The sequence below is a fragment of the Silurus meridionalis genome, chromosome 10, assembly GCF_014805685.1.
Source record: "Silurus meridionalis isolate SWU-2019-XX chromosome 10, ASM1480568v1, whole genome shotgun sequence".
Lineage (NCBI taxonomy): Eukaryota > Metazoa > Chordata > Actinopteri > Siluriformes > Siluridae > Silurus > Silurus meridionalis.
In genome coordinates, this window is record NC_060893.1 from 22,585,101 (window position 1) to 22,603,709 (window position 18,609).

An 18,609-nucleotide genomic window follows, 5' to 3' on the forward strand; every position below is an offset into this window, starting at 1 on the left:
TTTATAATAATAACAAAAACTGTGACACTGCACTCAAAGTGTGATGTGGAGACTAAACAGTCTGCCATGTAATGCGTTACTAAAGGAACTGAGATTGTTATGATGTTCTGCACCTAAAACAAACATTGCATTCGATACACATGTGCACCGAACCCGAAAGCCCAGTACCGAAACGGTTCAGTATGAATATGTGTACCATTACACCCCTAATATATATATATATATACATACACTAATAACAGTAACATAAATAAGTATCAATCCATCAGCTTAATATGACCTGTGTGTGTGTGTGTGTGTGTGTGTGTGTGTGTGTGTGTGTGTGTGTGTGTAGGGTTTTCCTTGGCAAACGTCATTCCCACAGCCACGCGGCTCCAGAGTACAAACAGACGCAGCAAGAGCACCACCAGAAAGTACAGGTACACACACACACACACACACACACAGATAAATGCACTCACAATGTTTGGCCAAAAGTACCAGGACACCTGACTTTTCCAGCCTTACATGTGCTCCTTCTCCAAAACCCGTTCCTGCATGACACAAAGTGCACAAAGCACATCTCCATGATGATATGGGTTGGATACAGTGGACTATCTCCTGCTATAGAGCTCCTACCCTATGGGACGTAATGAATGTGAACACTGACTGCTGACATCAGCACCTGACTTTACTACCACCCTTGTGAATGAAGGAATCTTAAGATCTCCAAGAAAAATCTAGTGGAACATCTTTCTAGAACAGTGGAGGTTCTTAAAAGAGGAAATGGGGATTAAATGTAGATGTTCAAAAAGGAGCACATATGGAGCTTTTGTTTAGGTGTCCACAAACTTTTGGTTATAAATTGTAGTGTATGTAGTAAATATTTTGTTAAACATATTTTCTCTCTCTCTCTCTCTCTCTCTCTCTCTCTCTCTCTCTCTCTCTCTCTCTCTCTCTCTCTCTCTCTCTATATATATATATATATGTATATATATATATATATATATATATATATATATATATGTATATATATGTATATAATATATTTAGATATATTAGGGCTGTGAATCGATTAAAATATTTAATTGCACAATCTTCATAAAATTTTTATAATCTCGTCAACAGGCGCATGAACAAATACAGATGTTTTATGCAAACGTATGTTTATCATCAACGAGACCAACAATAGAGCATGCGTTCCCTGTAATCGTTTTAAATTAATTAGGGGGTTTTCAAATAACGTAAATCATCAGGACACCAAACGGAACTTTCGCCACGTTTCCACACGGACGGTTTTAATCGCCGGATGTGTTGCGTCATGCCGTTTTTTATTTATTCGACATCTGAGTAAAGAATAAACGTGTGTTGCGTCGAAGGGTTAAATTTCCCCTGTTTTATAGATGTTTGAAGATTTAAAAAAAAAAAAATGTGTGTGTAAATAAATGTGTATATTGTATTAATGGGGTATTTGTTGTCGGCAGAAGCAGGAGCAGGAGCAGCGGGTTTCGGGAAGCGGGAGCGTCAGAACGTGGACTCTGGAAAGCACTAAGCACTTCATCATCATCATCATCCTCTTCCTCCACCTATTTTTTTCTCCGCCACCACGTAGCTTAGTAGCATGACACACAGTTTCTCTCTCAGTCGGCATGGTGTGAATCCTCCTTGATTTCTCCTCCCAGTATCGTGTGTGTGTGTGTGTGTGTGTGTGTGTGTGTGTGTGTGTGTGTGTGTGTGTGTGTGTGTACTATACATAAATATATCTCTAATAGAATGTTGTTTATATGCTTACATTTTATAAGCCTGTATGTGAAACACTGTTCTGGAGAACATCTGTACTTATACACACATTATTTGGATTCGTATCAATAATTTAGCTTTTTACAAGGTTGAATCTTCTGGACGAAATCTTTACACGACCCAAGCGAATATACTGGTTAATTATTTCCAAGCATTTTATTTAATTCTGGGGTTTTTTTGGGTTATGGCTTTACTTCAAAGTCCCTTTAATCCACGTCATTTAAAGCATGTTACACGAACAAACCTGAAAGCTGTAAATCATCTTCATTCTTATCGTCTTCATCATCTTCGGTATCATCATCATCATTCTCTGCTAGTGGAAGGGGTTGCTCGGTGGGTCAGTGTCGGACTTCTGATTGGAAAAGCATGAGTTTGAATCCTGCCAAAATCAAGCTCTCACAGCAGGGCCCCTGAGCAAGGCCCTTAACCCTGAACTGCTCAGGTGTGTTAATGAGGTAAATGTGAGTTGTTCTGGATAAGAGTGTTTGCCTTATGCATGCTGTAAGTATAAATGACAAGTCTCATCATCCTCATATTTATCCTCCTCACTCTCAACAGCTTTATCATCACCACCAGTCTAATCATACTCAACATCATCATCCTCAGTCTCATTCTCATCATCATCAACATCATCATCCTCCTTAGTCTCATCATCCTCAACATCATCATCCTCAGTCTCATTCTCATCATCATCCTCAGTCTAATTCTCATCATCCTCAGTCTCATTCTCATCATCCTCAGTCTCATTCTCATCATCCTCATATTTATCATCCTCACTCTCAACAGCTTTATCATCACCACCAGTCTCATCATCCTCAACATCATCATCCTCAGTCGTATTCTCATCATCCTCAGTCTCATTCTCATCATCCTCAGTCTCATTCTCATCATCTTTAGTCTCATCATCCTCAGTCTCATCATCCTCAGTCTCATCATCCTCAGTCTCACCATTCTCATCATCGTCCTTATTCTCAACACCATCTCCATCATTATCATCATCCTCCTTATTTCAGCATGTTCAACATCATCTTCATTCTCATCAGCTCATGTTTGTCTCTCCGATGAAGTGAAATAAATTTGCATACATTCGCTTGAATTTTCCAGAAATGCTTGATGAAGATATCAGTATATTATTATGTTAGTGATCAGAAAGCACACGACTCACCTGATCATGATGAAGACCTGAAGCTGAAGTTCACTCCACACATAATGAAGTGAAGAGCGTTACACTTAGGGGAACGTTAACATAAAGCACTATCGCTATTTATTTCTGATAACAAAGATTGGGATGTTGTGTGTGTGTGTGTGTGTGTGTTTGTGATTTTTTTTTTTTTTTTGTGTCCTTCACCTAATTTCATTTCATAACACACCACCCTATAGGTCACCGACGCGAAAGTGTCATCCTGTAACTCGGAATTCTTGCAGACTCCTTCGATGTAAAAAATTCATCCTCTTTTTGTTTTTGGTTCTTGTTAACACTTGTATAGCCGTGATTGCAGATCTGTCTAATGGTAAAAAGCTTCGGTTTTGTTGCTTTCGAATCGTGAAGATGGCGTGCGGTTCATCGCCTTTGTATTATCGTTTGTGTGTCGATATTTTGTCCGCATTAAACTGTAGATCCTGGGACACAAAATGGACCGAAATTAAATAGAACTATTATAATGACCATAGACCTACAGAGCAGCTTGTTTGAGCTATTCATCATTTTTTTCGAGTCCTCAGAAATTCCCGCACTCATTCGACCTACAGTGTGTTTGCTCCTGTTGTTTCCGTACCATCGATGGTACCGAGGGAAACGAAGTCCTCAGTTTTTCGATCGTTTAGGCTGACAATGGCGTCAAAAACTTTCACAGAAAGGTTCTTTTTTCGTCGTACTTAGGAGTTATTCGTATGTATTTATATCAGTAATATAGCAGTCGTATTTTGCTTACGAAATTTCCGCGACCTCGTCACTCTGTCCATTTAAATATATTGATTTATAGAAGATCCGTGTCCCCACAAAAAAAAAAAAAAATACAAATAAAAACACTTTTTTTCTTTTTTCTTTTTTTTTTTTGCGCCAGTTCGGGTTGTACTTCGTGACGTGTAATTTGAGACGTGTACTCGGCTCCGTTTTTAATCTTCCCAAGCCAACTTTTACAATCTGTAAATATAATAATAAGCAGGTTTTGGACAGGCTTTTCTAGTGAACGTGTGTTGAGTAAAAACTGCTAAACCTATTACCAGTGTGTGGAGTGTGTAGAAGTTGAAACCTTTTTTCTTTTTTTTTTCCCCACCTTTATTGATTGCAGTCTCATGCTTATTTCGGGCACTTTGAGTAAAGAGATTTTTTTGTTGTAATAGCAAAAAAGCACATGGCATAAATCTTTTTTTGTATTTGATATGCAGAAATAAAAAATCTTAATGTTCTGACGTCTACAGAGGGTTTCCTTGTTTTTGTCTTATTATACGATACACTACATGAACATCCCGTTCCACTTTTATTCCCCATTTTCTGGGGAAGCTGTTCCACTACTTTTTTCTGGAGATTCAATCATTAGTCAGGTACTGACCGAAACTGGGGTGCAGTCCGTGTTCTCATTCATCCCAAAGATATTTAATAGGGTTGGAGCTCTATAGCAGGAGATCTTCCTCTTTTCATGGAGCTGGATTTGTACACGGGCTGGAACAGGTTTGGGTCTCCTTGTTCAAGTGAAGGGAAAAGTTCACGCTACAGCATTTAAAGACGTCCTGTACAATTGTGTGTAGCTTTGAGGGCACAGTTTGAGGATTCTTGATGCCAGAGGGTCCAACCATCGTAGTGGATGTTTACTAAAAAACCCAAGCTTAATAAATTAAACCCGTGTATTCGGTGGTATTTTATATGGTGCAGAGAATTCAAATAGGTGTACAAAAAATATATACAGTATTTGTAGTGTGAAAGTTCTCAAAAGACTTGGAAAGAGTTACATCAACAATCCTCTAGAGAACATAAAGAAAGAAAACGTCAGGTTGTTGGGTTTTTTTTGTAATGCTTTATTGACACGATACTCTTGCAAGTGGGAGCATGGTTTGATGGGTCGCTCTGGAGAACCAGACATGTCTGAGTGGAACCAAGCAGCCTGAATGCACTGAAGAGCTGCTCTTATCCCCCAGTCTCCAGTCAGGCTTGGCAGAAAGTCCTGCTTTTAAACCTGAGCTTCATGAACATGCCCAAGATCACCAGAACCACCACGATTCATGCTCCTACCTGCTTCACTCAAGGAACAATTTTATATATATATATATGTATAGTATATAAACCAGCTTCTGAAAGACAACAATTGACGAATACTGACCTAAAAAGTTTTAAAATTGTCTTTTGGCACATTTCCTAAACACTTTGAAAGATTATATGTATATAATATGATATATAAGACTATATGTAGAATATTGGTATCTGGGGAGCCTGTGTAATAAATTCTGGAGGTGATTAGTTTTTGGAATTCCGTTCGTTGATAAGTTTTATGATGTCGGCCCGGACCTCGGAAACGTTCACCCTCGGAAACCACCTCATCAGCGGCTTTCCGTCAGGGCCCACTAGAAACTTCTCGAAATTCCACTTGATGTCCGTGACTTTCAGAGGCTCCCAAAACAACCTGCCGGCGGGGTTTCCAAAGCTCTCGCCGACCGGCGGGCAGAAATTCTGAACAGGCAGAAAAGGGATCATGTTGATCCTATTTTAAACGAACTCCAAGATTCATCAAAATGCATCAAAGCCTCGGTTCTGTCTGATGAATGAAGCATAACTTTGCACTTATATAACCTTAATAACCTTTTATAATCTTCAAACCTTTCCCCCCCCCCCCCAATGCCATTACGATCAGGACTTCTGTGAAATGAAAGACACTTAAGCCCTAACGTTGGGTTGTTGCTACCACATGGGTCGTTACCTTCAGGTAAGTGAAAACGCCTTGCTCGTTTTCTCCGTTCACATCACCGCTTTCAAAGAGCTGGAAGTTTGGAACAAAGCCTTTGCCTGGCCGGACATACCTGTGAGTGCAACCAGAGAAATGCCATGTCAAAGTGTCTAAAATTACACAGACCTTCTCTGTGCTGTGGGAGAGAGGTTTTGTTCTCAGAACTTAGAAACTGCATTTTAGATCTTAATCATGTAATTATGTTCATATGTGATGTGATCTAGCAAACACAAAAACTTTCACTTCCTGTTTATGGACCCTAAGAAGACTCCATCGTTGAGTACCTTTTTGCAGGGTCTTACCAGTACTACAGGGACTACAGGGAATGTCGGTTGGCCTATATGGAAATGCATGAGGATATGGTGATGTTAGTGGGGATATGGTGAGGATAGGGTGAGGTTGGTAAGGATTTGGTGAGGAAAGTGAGGATAGGGGGAGGATGGTAAGGATATGGTGAGGATAGTGAGGATAGGGTGAGGATTGTAAGGATATGGTGAGGATAGTGAGGATAGGGTGAGGATGGTAAGTATATGGTGAGGATAGTGAGAATAGGGTGAGGATGGTAAGGATATGGTGAGGATAGGGTGAGGATGGTAAGGATATGGTGAGGATAGTGAGGATAGGGTGAGGATGGTAAGGATATGGTGAGTATAGTGAGGATAGGGTGAGGATTGTAAGGATATGGTGAGGATAGTGAGGATAGGGTGAGGATAGGGTGAGGATAGTAAGGATATGGTGAGGATAGTGAGGATAGGGTGAGGATGGTAATGATATGGTGAGGATAGTGAGGATAGGGTGAGGATGGTAAGGATATGGTGAGGATAGTGAGGATAGGGTGAGGATTGTAAGGATATGGTGAGGATAGTGAGGATAGGGTGAGGATAGGGTGAGGATAGTAAGGATATGGTGAGGATAGTGAGGATAGGGTGAGGATGGTAATGATATGGTGAGGATAGTGAGGATAGCGTGAGGATGGTAAGGATATGGTGAGGATAGTGAGGATAGGGTGAGGATAGGGTGAGGATATGGTGATGTTAGTGAAGATATGGTGAGAATGGTAAGGATATGGTGAGGATATGGTGAGAATAGTGGGGATATGGTGAGGATAGTGAGGATATGGTGAGGATAGTAAGGATATGGTGAGGATAGTGAGGATAGGGTGAGAATGGTGAGGATATGGTGAGGATATGGTGAGGATAGTGAGGGTAGGGTGAGGATGGTAAGGATATGGTGATGTTAGTGAGGATATGGTGAGGATAGTAAGGATAGGGTGAGGATATGGTGAGGATAGTAAAGATATGGTGAGGATAGTGAGGATATGGTGAGGATATGGTAAGGATAGTGGGGATATGGTGAGGATAGTAAGGATATGGTGAGGATAGTGAGGATATGGTGAGGATAGTGAGGATATGGTGAGGATGGTAAGGATATGGTGAGAATAGTGAGGATATGGTGAGGATAGTGAGGATATGGTCAGGATATGGTGAGGATAGTGAGGTTATGGTGAGGATAGTGAGGATATGGTGAGGATATGCTGAGGATAGTGAGGATAGTAGGGATATGGTGAGGATATGGTGCGGATAGTAAGGATATGGTGAAGATAGTGAGGATATGGTGAGGATAGTAAGGATATGGTGAGGATAGTGAGGATATGGTGAGGATAGTAAGGATATGGTGAGGATAGTGAGGATAGTAAGGATATGGTGAGGATAGTGAGGATAGTGGGGATATGGTGAGGATAGTGAGGATATGGTGAGGATAGTAAGGATATGGTGAGGATAGTGAGGATAGTGGGGATATGGTGAGGATAGGGTGAGGATAGTAAGGATATGGTGAGGATAGTGAGGATAGGGTGAGGATATGGTGAGGATAGTAAGGATATGGTGAGGATAGTGAGGATAGGGTGAGGATATGGTGAGGATAGTAAGGATATGTTAAGGATAGTGAGGATAGTGGGGATATGGTGAGGATAGTGAGGATATGGTGAGGATAGTGAGGATATGGTGAGAATAGTGAGGATATGGTGAGGATGGTAAGGATATGGTGAGGATAGTGAGGATATGGTGAGGATATGGTGAGGATAGTAAGGATATAATGAGGATAGTGAGGATATGGTGAGGATAGTAAGGATATGGTGAGGATAGTGAGGATATGGTGAGGATATGGTGAGGGTAGTAAGGATATGGTGAGGATATGGTGAGGATAGTGAGGATAAGGTGATGTTAGTGAGGATATGGTGAGGATGGTAAGGATATGGTGAGGATAGTGAGGATATGGTGAGGATATAGTGACGACAGTGAGGATATGGTGAGGATATGGTGAGGGTAGTAAGGATATGGTGAGGATGGTGAGGATAAGGTGATGTTAGTGAGGATATGGTGAGAATGGTAAGGATATGGTGATGTTAGTGAGGATATGGTGAGGATAGTGAGTATGTGGTGATGATAGTGAGGATATAGTGAGGATATGGTGAGGATAGTGAGGATAGGGTGAGGATGGTCAGTGTAGAATATGGAGTGTGGGCATATGGTAAGAGGGCTGGGGACAATCTAGTTGGAAACCATCAGTCAAAGAAACAGGAATATAGTGTTGCATTCTCTATAGATTATGATGATGAAACTCACTATTATAAGCAATAACTAATAAGTTTGGTCATCCTTGTAGGTATGGAACGTTCTTAGTCTCTAGACAATAGCAAAAGTCTATCTGACACTGAACAATTTGACACTTATGCGAGTGTGTGATGAGGTAAACATGCAGTTTGCACAATACTAAACTGCTACCTATTATATTTGTTTGACATGAAACTTTTAGCTAATTCTTGAGTATGTTCCTTTTTGAAGTATATAAGTATATAAGTAAGTACTGAGTGGGGTAACCTGACCACTCATATAAGAGTAATTATCAAGTGATGAATGTAGACTTTAGCTCTGAGTTTAATAAAGGTGGAATTAGCGCACAAAGCATTTCCACAAGGTCACTTGGCCATTGCGAAATAGATCTTCCTGCTAACAAGCTGGCCTCTGATTAAAAACTGCTGAGTGAAACTTGCCTTCCTCGGGTCGACCTATGACTCTCGATTTATAATTTGTCACATACCAAATGTCAAGGCTTAAAACTCAACTCAATGCTACTCACTTTAGCATGGGCAAGATTTCATGATTATTCCCAGGCTCTTGTTTCCCAAACTGGTTACAGGGAAATCCGAGAATTGTGAAGCCCACATCTTTTAGTTCCTCCTGTAGTGCATTCAGTTCTGAGCAGGATAAGAAAACAGTGCGAGATTTGAAAAAAGACATCACATTCCCATATTTGTTTGGTCTTTTCTACATGAAAAGCAAAAGCAATCAAAAAGTGGCAGCTGAATCAAATACCAGCATACTGGGCATGTGCGCAAATATTGACTTATCGCATCCTGGTTCGGATGTTTTAAAGAATCTAAAATGCTTACCCATATACTGGAAGGTAAGTCCTCAGAAGGAGGCCACATTGACGATGAGGACGTACTTCCCAGCATACTGACTGAAGGGGATGTGCAAACCTTCAGTCAATGTCTTGGCTCCATAGTTGTATATGGAGCCATCTGCAGCGGGGTTACACAACTGTTGGTGAAAAAATGGACCTTCTTATTTACTTACTTAATGTGTGGTATAGTGGAACATCTTTTACATTTCACTTCTGTATTTTTACCAGTACAGGGACATCACAATCATAATGAGTCACTTTAATCTGTACTTCTGTCAATATCTGTCACACATATTCATCCATCCCTTCTGTTTAATTCATATATATATATATATATATATATATATATATATATATATATATATATATATATATATATACTTTTTAAAATTATTATTCTTAAACTTTTTTATACTTTATTGTGAGACTATATTTTAATATACTTTTATACTTATTTGATTTATTTTCACGTTACTTTAATATTTTTATTTTTTAATCCTTATATGTATTTATTTTTCCTGTTTAAATGTTCGACAGTTGAAAAAAATATTTCACTATGTGTCATACTCTGTATGAATGTGTATGTGAATTTGATTTTTCCAGAAGAGTGGATGTTCTTATAAGAGCAAACAAAGACTAAATGTGGAATGGGAGGAGCATAAAGCACAATCTTATCTATCTATCTATCTATCTATCTATCTATCTATCTATCTATCTATCTATCTATCTATCTATCTATCTATCTATCTATCTGTCTGTCTGTCTGTCTGTCTGTCTGTCTGTCTGTCTGTCTGTCTGTCTGTCTGTCTGTCTGTCTGTCTGTCAAAGGTGTTACATAGGTTTGAGGTCAGAGCTCATAAAGATCTGGTTAACATGGGTTGGACATGGTGGAAGATCTCCTGCTATAGAGTTTTGATCTCAACCCTATTAAATACAATGACAATTTTTTTGTAAGATTTTTTTTTTTGTCAGATTCTTTTTTTTTTTTTTTTTTACAAAGTTCACGCTATTTTTCATGGCTGTTTGTTTGTATTTATTTTTTTACCCAGTATCTATTTTAAAAACTATCTTTCGATTAATCGGCAAGTACATTCTATCGGTGTAGTTAATATCCGCTATCGGTCGACCTTGAATATTATAAAACACTGTCATTCTAGCTAAAGGTTTTTTTATTGTAGTCTGAATTTATACTATACAGTATGTTTTGAGTCTGCCACAAGAAATTCATGAGGAAAACTGATATATATTTAGCAAATTGTATTACAAATTATACAAAGTTGTGACACAAGTATTCACTCCCCTCCCAATCCAAAGGTTGTTCGACCATCAAATTCATTCTTTTGGAAAAATATGCTACATTTGACATTTTTAGTTTGCCAATGAATAATTGCGTATTATTCGAACATTTTGTCAGTATGAGGGTTTGGAAAGCTTGTCTATTATAACCCCATTAGACTGCCACCCCTGTTCGGTGGTAGTGTATTGGTTAAGGCATTTAACTTTAGATTTGAAGGTCGTGAGTTCAAATCTCAGCCAGACTAAGCTGCTGCACCTGAGCAAGAACCCTTAACCCCAAATATGCTCTGTTGTATGAATGAGGTAAAATGTAATTTAATCTGGATAATGCTGTAAATGTATCTTTTTGGAAAAGTGTTGTCAATGTAGAGTGGAAAAAAAACTCATTTGTATTTAGTTCCAGTAGCAATATTTCTCTGAAATCTGGTAATTATTTTAAAGAAAGCCTAAGATCATGTAGTTTGTGTTTTTAGGACGGTTTCTGTTTTTCACTATGGGTATTTTAATGTTATTTTTTTTTAATAATTTTTAAATTTATGCTCTATGCCCTGAAGTAAACACACCTCCATCACCACCTCCACCATCTCCAGAAATAATCATAGTTCTACCTTAAAATACAGGTGGTAGCATTTTTATTTTTGAACATTTTCATATACGTGTAGATTATTTCACACACAAAACACACCTCCATCACCACCTCCAGAAATAATCATAGTGCAGACGTGGACTAAATACTCACTTAAATGATCACGTCCTCTGACTAAATAAACATAACTGGCGTACCCAAACATTGACTCAGGCTAACCTTTGGTCCATGTTTTCAAAGCTAAGTTGAGCAATACCTCGTATGTCTCATTGATATCAGTCAGTTGTAGGGGAGTCATTATAGTGATGTTCCTGCTGGGTGATATCATGACATAACACGGATAAATACTGATAAATAAATTGTCACAATAAACTGAGTTTTCTGAGATTTTGGGTATACAATTATTATTATTTTTTTTGTGTGTGTGTGTTTGTGAAATAATCGCAAAATGACTAGACGTAGACGAAAAAAGTCTGGGTTTTTTTTCTATACATTAGTTTATTTTTTTCTTATGCTATTAGTGCTATTTCTATATGCTAGATAGATAGATAGATAGATAGATAGATAGATAGATAGATAGATAGATAGATAGATAGATAGATAGATAGATAGATAGATAGATAGATAGATAGATAGATATGTCCATTTGAATATGGTATAATATAGTCCATATTTCAGTTTAAATGTTTAAGTTTTGATAATGTAAAATAAAACATGACATATTTAATACTTTTCTTCTTCTTCTTCTTCTTCTTCTTATTATTATTATTATGAGGCCATAGTCACAGTGTATTCACTCTCATTTCCCGCTCACACACGTGACTGATTATTCATCGTTATAACAGTGTTACAAACAGCAAGGATGAGAACATAGACAGACGTACCTGAACGTTGCATCCTGCACTGACCTTTTCCTGCAGAAAAACAGCTGCCAGGAGCAGGACTGAGACCCAGATGTTCTTCTGGGTCTCCATCAGGAGAAAGTCGATTATTTCCCAGTCTCTGTCTCTGCCTCTCGATCTCCTTCTGTTTTTGTGTGTAAAATGTATCTGGATCGATGCGGTCTCCTCTGCTCTCCTCTGGCTGAATGGGGTTGCCAGATTGCTGCCTGTAAACCCCCTTTTATTCAGCTGTATAAAACACACCCAGGTATGTAGAACAGTCATTTCCTCTGACTGAAATGTAAAAGTGTGTCACTGAAGGAACTGCTCAGAGATGAAACTGTTTCATACAGGGGTGAGAGATGTTCTCCAGCAATGATGATAGTTTAGCTACCATCCACCTTTCTTCCACCTCCTGTACAGTTTCCAAAAGAATCCCCAGGACTGAGCTGGCCTTCCTGATCATGAGCTGACCAGTTTCATACATGATCAAAATAAAAGAAAACATGGCTAATGGCTGTTGATGAGGAATTAGGGAATCTGAATTTAGTTATAAAAAAGGACAGACGATATAAATAAACGTTTGTGGACACATGACCATTAGATTAGTAGGTGCTTTTTGAATATCCAATTCCACATTTAGTACCCATTTGCTGTTATCATAACCTCCACTCTTCTGGGACGATGTTCCACCAGATTGTCTGGAGATTTGTGGACATTCATTCAGCCACAAAGGTGTTAGTAATGATGTACTAATGTAGGTGGGGTGAGAAGGTCTGGGGTTCAAATTCATCACAAAAGTGTTCAGTAAGGTTGGAGCTCTATAGAAGATCTTTTACTCCAAACCATGTAAAGCAGATCTTTATGGGCTTGGATTTGTGCACAGGAACAAGCGTTCCAGTTCATCCCCAAAGGTGTTGAGTGTTGACAAGAATGGTTGAGTTCCTCCATTCCAACCTTGTCACCAACATCCACGTCAAATTTGAGGACAAAATGTTATTTTACTGGTCATAATGTTATGCCTGATCAGTGTATATACAGATGTTCCCCACGGTCTTATGATGACGATAGTGATACGACAAAATTGTAAAAATATTTACCATCTTGCGTGGCAGGCAAAAACGTAGCAGCTATGCTCCACCCCTCAATTTGTAAACCCCATCATCATTCTTCGAGACTCTTGGGAAGGTTAGGCCATGTCTCGAATCATCATATTTTTAACGAAGGGGTCATCAGGAAGCAAGTCAGGGACTACCTGTGATTGTGAAGAAAAAACACACAAGTGTGATGGTCAGGAAAGAAGAAGCTTTTGTAACTGGAAGAAAAATTGAGCAGTCCTTATTTCGATCCCAAAACACTGTGTAAACAGCAAAACTAAGCCGTGCGAGTGTAACGGAAAGCTCTGGCAACCCGAGGTGAAGGAGCCATGAGTCAGGAGTTGTTGACGTGTCGGAAATGCATCAGGCATGTGTTATTTGAGATAAAACCTGTGTCCTAAAACTCACATTTAAATACATAGCAAAACTATTTACCCCCCTTCTCTTTCCCGGAGCTCTTCAAGGTTTTATAGAGGAACAAATGTATACATTGTATAACCAAATAAAATGAAATGAAAGTCTTTGGGGAAAAAATACTATCAAGTAAACAGTTTGCTTGTGTGTGAAGGAAGCGGAATTTGTGTTTAGTGTTTAGTGTGTGTGTGTGTGTGTGTGTGTGTGTGTGTGTATTGACCAGTACTCCAGTAAGTCATTTTGTCCAAAGATGCTCTTTGCCCCCATGTGGGAGGATCAAACTTTCCTGTTGACAATCCAAAGTGTATTTACTGAAGGAATTAGGAAGAAAACAGCATTTTTACTAAACTTTTTATTATTATTAATAATTACACAATTGCAAGAAAAGTTTCTTTCCTCATCAACCTCATAAACTTTTTAATTATCTTCCCATTGTGCAATAAAACATTAGATTTTTTTCCCTCTGCAATAATACTTTTTATTTAATTATTTTTATTATTAAAAAATGTGCAATACAACTTTTTTATCCTTTTTTTTTAATTTTTTTATAGAAACGTACAACTGGAAGTTGTAAAAACACTACAACTGTGTAATACTGAGGTTTGAACCATCAACCTTCTGATCAGTAACCCAGAGCTTTAACCACTGAGCTCCAACTTTTCCATAAAAAAAAAAAGAATTAAACAATCCGAATCAATATCCAGAACTGAATCACGATATAATCCTGAGCAGATTCAAATCCGAATCAATGGTCCATGAAAGGTTGTGGGTTCAAGCCCCATTAACGCCAAATGCCACCGTAGGGCCCTTAAACAAGGTCCTTCACCCTCTGTGCTCCCATATCAGCTGAGCCTGTGCTCTAACATCACTGAGATATGTGAAGAAAGAATTCTAATCAGGATGAGAATAAAATCAGAATTCGATTCATAAAAACCCGAATGAACCTGTGGGTAGATTTTGTTTGGGGAAAAAGAAGTGACCGGTTGAAGAGGTTCGGAGTAAACAGGGTGGCGTTAAGTGTAAACGCTGTCTCATGTGTACTCATGTAATTAGTGTTGGTACAGTTCATTATTTATTAACTTATAAATACAATAGACGTCAGTCAGCAAGCAGCAGCAGCTCATAGTGCACTTTTATACATGGCTGTGAAATCGTGTGGTCAGAGGAGTTAGAGACAAAGTGATGATCTATCATGTAGGAGTAAAATACAGCACTGATACAGAGAACCTGCAGGAAAAGAGGATGGGTGGGGGGAGAGAGAGACGGTGGGGAAAGGGAAAGAGTGAGAAGGAGACAGAGGGTGAGGGTGAGAAAAAAAGAGAGAGAGAGAGAGAGAGAGAGAGAGAGAGAGAGAGAGGAGAGAGAGAGAGAGATGGAGGGAGGGAGGAGAGGATGGGTGGGGGAGAGAGACGGAGGAAAGGGAAAGAGTGAGAAGGAGACAGAGCGTGAGGTGAGAAAAAAGAGAGAGAGAGAGAGAGAGAGAGAGAGAGAGAGAGAGAGAGAGAGAGAGAGAGAGAGAGATGGAGGGAGGGAGGAGAGGATGGGTGGGGTGAGAGAGGATGGGTGGGGGAGAGAGAGACGGAGGGAAAGGAAAGAGTGAGAAGGAGACAGAGCGTGAGGGTGAGAAAAAAGAGAGAGAGAGAGAGAGAGAGAGAGAGAGAGAGAGAGAGAGAGAGAGAGAGAGAGAGAAGAGAGAGAGAGAGAGAGAGATGGAGGAAGAGAGAGAGAGAGATAACAGTGAAGAGTAAAGAGCGAGAGATGGCAAGGGAGATAGTGAGTGCGAGAGAGAAAGAGACGGAGAAAGATGAAAGGAGAGAAAGGGAGAGAGACAGAAAGAGAGAGAGAGATGGAGGAAGAGATAGAGGGGAGAAAGAGTGAACGAGAGAGAGAGAGAGAGAGAGAGAGAGAGAGAGAGAGAGAGAGAGAGAGAGAGAGAGAGAGAGAGAACGAGAGAGACAGAGAAAGTGAGATCGAGGGAGAAAGAGTGAGAGAGATGGAGGAAGAGAGAGAGAGAGAGAGAGAGAGAGATGGAGAGAGAGAGAGAGAGAGAAAGAGAGATGGAGAGAGAGAGAGAGAGAGAGAGAGAGAGAGAGAGAGAGAGAGAGAGACGAGAGAGACAGAAAGTGAGATCGAGGGAGAAAGAGTGAGAGAGAGAGAGAGAGAGAGAGAGAGAGAGAGAGAGAGAGAGAGAGAGAGAGAGAGAGAGAGAGAGAGAGAGAGAGATGGAGAGAGAGAATTAATATTAAACTTCACCACAGGCACTGAGCTGTTAATCACATTTAAATCTGTGTGTTGCCATAGAGAAACACTAAACTCCATTAATCCCTCGTTTTTTTCCTTGCTGACTATGACACAGCTGTGTGTGAACTCAGACATATTATCTCTCTCTCTCTCTCTCTCTCCTTCTATCTCTCTCTCTCTCTCTCTCTCTCTCAAGATTCAAAGGCTGCTTTTATAAGCGTGACAAATATGGACATTTGTATTGCCAAAGCATAAACCACACAGACACATAACACCAGAAATAACAATAAACTCTAATAATAATATTCTTTAATTTAACTCTAATAACAATATAATAAAAACAACAAAAAAGAATAGTTACAATAAAGACTGTTTTAATAATAAAAAAGTCAATGTATATACATACTGTATATATGTGTGTGTGTGTGTGTGTGTGTGTGTGTGTGTGTGTGTGTGTGTGTGTGTGTTGCATACACTAAGTGACATGGTCACACACTGTCCCTCACCTGGTGGCAGGTGTGTATGTAGGTGTGGGCTGCGAGTGTGCAGGTCTCTCTGTGCCTCTCCAGTAGGTGGCGCAGTTTGTCGGGATGATTTGGTTCATTTGGGTAAAGAATTTGGCTTAAATGTGTGTATTTGGTGCATTTCACGGCCAGACGTGTCCACTGAGACTGTACTTTGTAAAGGTGTGTCTCAGTTTGGGATCGGACGCCGTGCTCAGGTTCTCTGCCATGCTGTAGAGTCTGTTCAGGGACACATAACACTCAACAGTTTCCCAGTAGCTCAGATACTTCACGCTCAGGGTTCGTGTTATTTGGTTTATTCTAATTGGGTTTGTGGGGGCAAAATGTGCCTTCTTAAAGAGTCCCCTCCTGTCCTACCATTAACGATGTACAGACCCAGACTCCGACAGAGCTGCAGGAGATCTTTGCCTGTGGTGAGACCTGAGATGTTGTATGGATTAGAGACAGTGGCATTGAGTAAAAGACAGGAGGTGGAGCTGGAGGTAGCAGAGCTGAAGATGTTGAGGTTTTCGTTGGGAGTGACGAAGATGGACAGGATTAGAAATGAGTTTATTAGAGGGACAGCACATGTAGGACGTTTGGACATTATAATTATTATAATTAACATTTATTTTTCAATATTCACTGCAGTCTATTAACAGTAGGCCCTGGTTGCTGAGCAACCAATCAGTGAGTGGATGGATAAAGTCCTGAATTTATTTCTGGTTGAGATGCAAAATATTCCACACCATCGTCACCATCACCTCCATCTTCATCAACATCATCATCACCACCTCCATGACCAACATCATCATTACAAACACCTGCCATCTCCACCACCATAATCACCACTCCCACCATCATCACCACCATTACCATCACCTTTATCATCATCATCACCACCACCACATCCATGACCATCACTAACACCTCCATCATCATCATTACAAACACCTGCCATCTCCACCACCATAATCATCACCTCCATCATCATCCTTATCACCACCTCCACCATCATCACCACCATCATTACCATCACCTCCATCATCATCATCATCATCATCATCACCACCTCCATGACCATCATCATCATTACAAACACCTGCCATCTCCACCACCATAATGACCACCTCCATTATCATCACCACCATTATTACCATCATCATCATCATCATCATCACCACATCAATGACCATCACTATCACCTCCATCATCATCATTACTAACACCTGCCATCTCCACCTCCACCATCATCACCACCATTATTACCATCACCTTCATCATCATCATCATCATCACCACATCCATGACCATCACTATCACCTTCATCATCATCATCATCATCACCACATCCATGACCATCACTAACACCTCCATCATCATCATTACAAACACCTGCCATCTCCACCACCATAATCATCACCTCCATCATCATCATCACCACCTCCATGACCATCATCATCATTACAAACACCTGCCATCTCTACCACCATAATCACCACCTCCATTATCATCAGCACCATTATTACCATCACCTCCATCATCATCACCACATCAATGACCATCACTATCACCTCCATCATCATCATCATTACTAACACCTGCCATCTCCACCACCATTATCACCACCTCCACCATCATCACCACCATCATTACCATCACCACCTCAATGACCATCATTAACACCTCCATCATCATCATTACTAACACCTGCCATCTCCACCACCATAATCATCACCTCCACAATCATTACCATCACCTCCATCATCATCATTATCACCACCATCATCACCACCATCATCACCTGACCTCCATCATCACCATCACCTTTATCATCACCATCTTCATCACATCCATCATCATCATTATCACCACCTCCACCATTATCACCATCACCTCCATCATCACCATCATTAATTTTACCACCTGCCATCTCCACCACACCATTGTCACCATCACCTCCATCTTCATCACCAACATCATCATCGTCACCACCTCCATGACCATCATCATCATCATTACAAACACCTGCCATCTTCACCCCATTATCATCACCACCATCATTACCATCACCTCCCCATCATCACCACCATCATTACCATCACCTTCATCATCATCATCACCACCTCCATGACCATCATTAACACCTCTATCATCATCATTACAAACACCTGCCATCTCCACCACCATCTTCATCACATCCATCATCATCATTATCACCACCTCCACCATCATCACCACCATCATTACCATCACCTTCATCATCATTATCACCACCTCCATGACCATCATTAACACCTCTATCATCATCATTACAAACACCTGCCATCTCCACCACCATAATCATCACCTCCACAATCATTACCATCACCTCCATCATCATCATTATCACCACCATCATCACCACCA

The 18,609-nt window shown here is 40.0% G+C and overlaps 3 protein-coding genes across 13 annotated transcripts in view; 1 reads left to right on the forward strand and 2 right to left on the reverse strand.

Annotated features, from left to right (window-relative positions):
- Positions 1–1,925, forward strand: part of tnip1 (TNFAIP3 interacting protein 1) — a 58,130-nt gene extending 56,205 nt beyond the window's left edge. For 9 of the 11 annotated variants that reach the window (XM_046860174.1, XM_046860176.1, XM_046860170.1 and 6 more), the window contains 2 exons: positions 335–419; positions 1,464–1,925. In XM_046860174.1, coding sequence (XP_046716130.1) covers positions 335–419; positions 1,464–1,531 — 153 coding nt within the window. In that variant the 3' untranslated portion in view covers positions 1,532–1,925. The remainder of the gene's footprint in view (positions 1–334; positions 420–1,463) is intronic. The other 2 variants (XM_046860178.1, XM_046860179.1) reach the window with 2 other exon arrangements.
- Positions 1,926–2,070: 145 nt separating this feature from the next.
- On the reverse strand, positions 2,071–4,364 carry LOC124392051 (phosphopantothenoylcysteine decarboxylase subunit VHS3-like). The gene is made up of 2 exons (XM_046858740.1): positions 4,332–4,364; positions 2,071–2,782 (listed from the first exon to the last, which is right to left on the reverse strand). Exons 1-2 carry the CDS (start codon positions 4,362–4,364, stop codon positions 2,480–2,482), a joined length of 336 nt encoding a protein of 111 aa, XP_046714696.1. The 3' UTR covers positions 2,071–2,479.
- A 409-nt stretch (positions 4,365–4,773) lies between these two features.
- On the reverse strand, positions 4,774–13,063 carry gpx3 (glutathione peroxidase 3). The gene is made up of 6 exons (XM_046860186.1): positions 13,046–13,063; positions 11,949–12,194; positions 9,169–9,319; positions 8,856–8,973; positions 5,691–5,790; positions 4,774–5,443 (listed from the first exon to the last, which is right to left on the reverse strand). The coding sequence occupies exons 1-6, from the start codon at positions 13,046–13,048 to the stop codon at positions 5,231–5,233; spliced, it is 831 nt and encodes a 276-aa protein (XP_046716142.1). The 5' UTR covers positions 13,049–13,063; the 3' UTR covers positions 4,774–5,230.
- Between the last annotated feature and the right edge of the window lie 5,546 nt (positions 13,064–18,609).